Source organism: Mercurialis annua, linkage group LG6, assembly GCF_937616625.2.
Source record: "Mercurialis annua linkage group LG6, ddMerAnnu1.2, whole genome shotgun sequence".
NCBI classification, from domain to species: Eukaryota; Viridiplantae; Streptophyta; class Magnoliopsida; order Malpighiales; family Euphorbiaceae; genus Mercurialis; species Mercurialis annua.
Window position 1 is genome coordinate 44,872,209 of NC_065575.1, and position 3,326 is coordinate 44,875,534.

The 3,326-nt window shown below is 31.4% G+C and overlaps 1 protein-coding gene across 3 annotated transcripts; it reads left to right on the forward strand.

Moving 5' to 3' along the window:
- The first annotated feature begins 385 nt into the window (after window positions 1–385).
- Window positions 386–2,576, forward strand: LOC126654156 (60S ribosomal protein L36-2-like). 3 transcript variants are annotated; one of them, XM_050348231.2, is made up of 5 exons: window positions 386–461; window positions 537–580; window positions 1,465–1,569; window positions 1,720–1,919; window positions 2,380–2,576. In XM_050348231.2, the coding sequence occupies exons 3-5, from the start codon at window positions 1,468–1,470 to the stop codon at window positions 2,408–2,410; spliced, it is 333 nt and encodes a 110-aa protein (XP_050204188.1). In that variant the 5' UTR covers window positions 386–461; window positions 537–580; window positions 1,465–1,467; the 3' UTR covers window positions 2,411–2,576. The 3 variants fall into 3 exon arrangements, with proteins under 3 accessions (XP_050204188.1, XP_050204190.1, XP_050204189.1); XM_050348233.2 differs by having other exon boundaries at window positions 405–461; window positions 537–584; XM_050348232.1 differs by lacking the exon at window positions 386–461 and having other exon boundaries at window positions 468–580.
- Window positions 2,577–3,326: the final 750 nt, after the last annotated feature.

The window sequence follows — 3,326 nt, forward strand, 5'->3', positions numbered from 1 at the left end:
GTAAACTTTTAGTAAACAGTTAGTAAATTGATAGTAAACTTTTTGTTAGTAAACCTATAGGAGATTTACCGTATTTTTATAAATAAAAACCGTTAGTAAACTGTTAGTAAATTTATTGTTTGTAAACCGGTGGTAAACTGTTAGTAACCCGATAGTAAACTTACTGGGTTTTTAAAATAAGAAACCGTATTTTTCAACTCAAAAAGTGTAATTTCGCAACTTTTAAAAGTCAAACCGTAAAAATCAACCCAAACTGGTCAAACCGTATTTTTGAGAATATTTATACACAGTATAGGTGTTTTTGAAAAACTCTCAAAATGAGATCAATGATAAAGCCTTAATACAAGTGTTAGGCCCAATGAAAGCCCATATTAAACGTGCCGAAATTTCTGCTTTAAAGTTGTTCACCCCTAAGCTCAAAAACCCTAGAAGGGTTCAGTTTGTTCGCTGTCTTCATTAAGGTTTTCATTTTAAAATTGATTTTGGTTCAGTTTTTCTGTATTACTTTACCTCACATTCGTAATTTTCTCTCTCAGCTAAGCTCGGAGATTTTCCAGGCAAATCTTTACGGAGCTGTTTGGTAAGTAAGAATCTTACTCTCAGCTAGCGGGTTTTTTTTTTCAATTTTACAGTTTTATTATGTTGAGGTATAAGTATTTGGGTTGTAATAGGGTTAATGGAGCATCAAACTATTTTTAGATGTATAATTAAGCTGGTTTTATATATATTTGATCTTTGAAATGGGACTCATTGGATTTTAATTTTATTTATATAGTTTATATGCAATTTATATATGGGATTACAGCTTACAAATATAATTGTATAAACTATTAACTATTAAGCTCTCATTTTGCATATTGTGTAAGAACTATACAAGATTAAGACTTTCTTTGTGATGGGTCTCATTTTGTAGATCAAGTATGTTGAAAATATTAGCTTGGTTGTAATGTTTCTTGACGTTTCCGACGCGAACCTTTACTTTTTACATAGGAAACCTTAAAATTATACCGTTTTGCCGTGTCCGAGTATCCCGTTTCTCCGTGCTACCTAGATAGTGACTATACCTTGTCTTAGTATGGAACAAATTGAGGCAAGGATTTTTTAGTGTTTCTTTTCATGTTGACTAGGTGTGAAAAATGTCAATTATAGGGATGTTGATTTTTGAAAGTGAAGTTCGGGGTGGAAGTTTGACGGATCTCTAATAACTTTTGATTTGTTAATGATTATATGTTTGTATTAGCTAAAATTTAAGTGCTGCAACCTTCACTTCAAAAGTTCTTATCTGTTAGATGCATTTGCTATGGATATATCATATATGGACTATGGTTGTTAGATATTCAGCAGTAGTTTTTTTTTCTTCATGTTGGTAAACTTTTGTTGTTGACTTTTTGCAACTATTCTGTAGAAACTTTGGTTATTGCTTGAGAAATCTATGTTACTGATATTGTTTTGATATTGTTTCAGGTTATGGCACTAAAGCAGGCCAGTTCTGGCCTTTTTGTGGGTCTAAACAAAGGTCATAAGGTGACGCGAAAGGAGTTGGCTCCTCGTCCTTCTAACAGAAAGGGGGTGAGTTGTCCATACGTGCAATTTTATGGTTCATTTGGTTGTTATGGTCATTGTGCTTTCATAATGCAATGTTGCATACTTTTTCTGTAAAAATACGAGTGTACATGTATTTTGTTTCTAATTTGGTTTCTTGCATCAACTTTCTTATAGAAAAGTAGCAAGAGAGTCCATTTCGTGAGGGGCCTCATTAGAGAGGTGGCTGGGTTTGCTCCTTATGAGAAAAGGATCACTGAGCTTCTAAAGGTTGGCAAAGATAAGCGTGCCCTTAAGGTGGCAAAGAGAAAGCTTGGTACTCATAAGAGGGCCAAGAAGAAGAGAGAGGAGATGTCTTCTGTTCTTCGGAAAATGAGGTAATTGAATCTTAATGTCTTATTGATGCTTATTACGTTGTTTTATGTTTTATGTTTTATGCTAAAATTGATTAGGTGTGTGCATTAGGTTTGAAACGAGCGGAACTGTTATGTACCAAACCAAAATTTTAGTGTTTTCTTTTTCAAAACCAAATCAAGCTGAATATCTGAGAAATTAAATTTTCTAAACCAGACTAAACCACACAAGTTGATTCAGTCAATATTTTGGTTTGGTTGGATTTGCATTAAAATTTAACTTAATCTTTTTATGTTTAAAATTGAACTAAACTGAAAAAACCAAGAGTTTTAATAAATTAAACCGAATTGAATATGTCAGTTTGTTCAATTATTTGATTTGGTTTACGGCACACCCCTATTTGTTTTTTTCGTCTCTCTACATTGTTTCGCTTTGAATTTTCACTGTGGGTATGTAATTTGTTATCTTTGATCAATCATCCAGAGCTGGTGGAGCCGCAGAGAAGAAGAAATGAGTGATTCACCCAGATGCCTATTCTCCATGAAGCTTCTGTTCATCATCTTGAAATTTTTATTTAAAGCCTCTATTTATTTCAAAATTTTGCATGAGATTTTGGATTTAATTTGTAATCAAAACAAGTATTTGCTTATACAATTACATCCAGTGAGCCTTTTTTGAAAGGGATTGTCATCTTTGTTAAAGTAAAGTGACAAGACAGTCAACCCAAATTTAACAGCATGCATATTGCTAGGGGTGAGCAAAAACCGAACCAAACCATTAATCCGATCCAAACCAACCCGAAATTAATTTTGGTTTGGTTAAAATGGTTAAAATGGATTGGTTTGGTTTCAAATTATAAAAAAGTATGGTTTTTGGTTTTGGTTTGGTTTCAACTAGTGGTTAACTGAACCGACCGAAAAACCAAAGTTTACAATAATATTATTTTTAATTAATATTTATATATGTTTAAATAAATATAAAATTTATTTATTGAAATATTTATATAAAAATATAATATGTGTGTATAGATACATATATAAAAATAAAACATATAAACTAATACGCACATATAAGTAAAAATTATTATGCATAATTATAATTATTACATATAATATTTATCTAAATCTATATTAACCAAACCGAACCAAATCGAACCGAAACCGATGCTAAAATTTTGTTAACCGAACTGAAATTTTATATAAATATTTGGCGTGGTTTGGTTTTTATATTTTCCCTTAAAATATGGTTTGGTTTTAGAGTTTACTAAACCAAACCGAACCGAATCGAACCATGCTCACCTCTACATATTGCGTTACAAGAATTTTATCCATGTGGTCTAATTACCAATGAGATGCTAAAGTAGCTGAAAAAAGGATTTTTATGGCGTATGGACTTGATATTTATAAAATTTAGGAATAAATATATAATAT

Excerpts from the sequence above, each read along its gene's own strand:
- LOC126654156 (XM_050348231.2), top strand. The coding sequence starts at position 1,468 with ATGGCACTAAAGCAGGCCAGTTCTGGCCTTTTTGTGGGTCTAAACAAA. Across the intron at positions 1,570-1,719 it reads GTCCTTCTAACAGAAAGGGG|AAAAGTAGCAAGAGAGTCCA; the intron begins GTGAGTTGTCCA and ends ACTTTCTTATAG. Across the intron at positions 1,920-2,379 it reads TCTGTTCTTCGGAAAATGAG|AGCTGGTGGAGCCGCAGAGA; the intron begins GTAATTGAATCT and ends TCAATCATCCAG.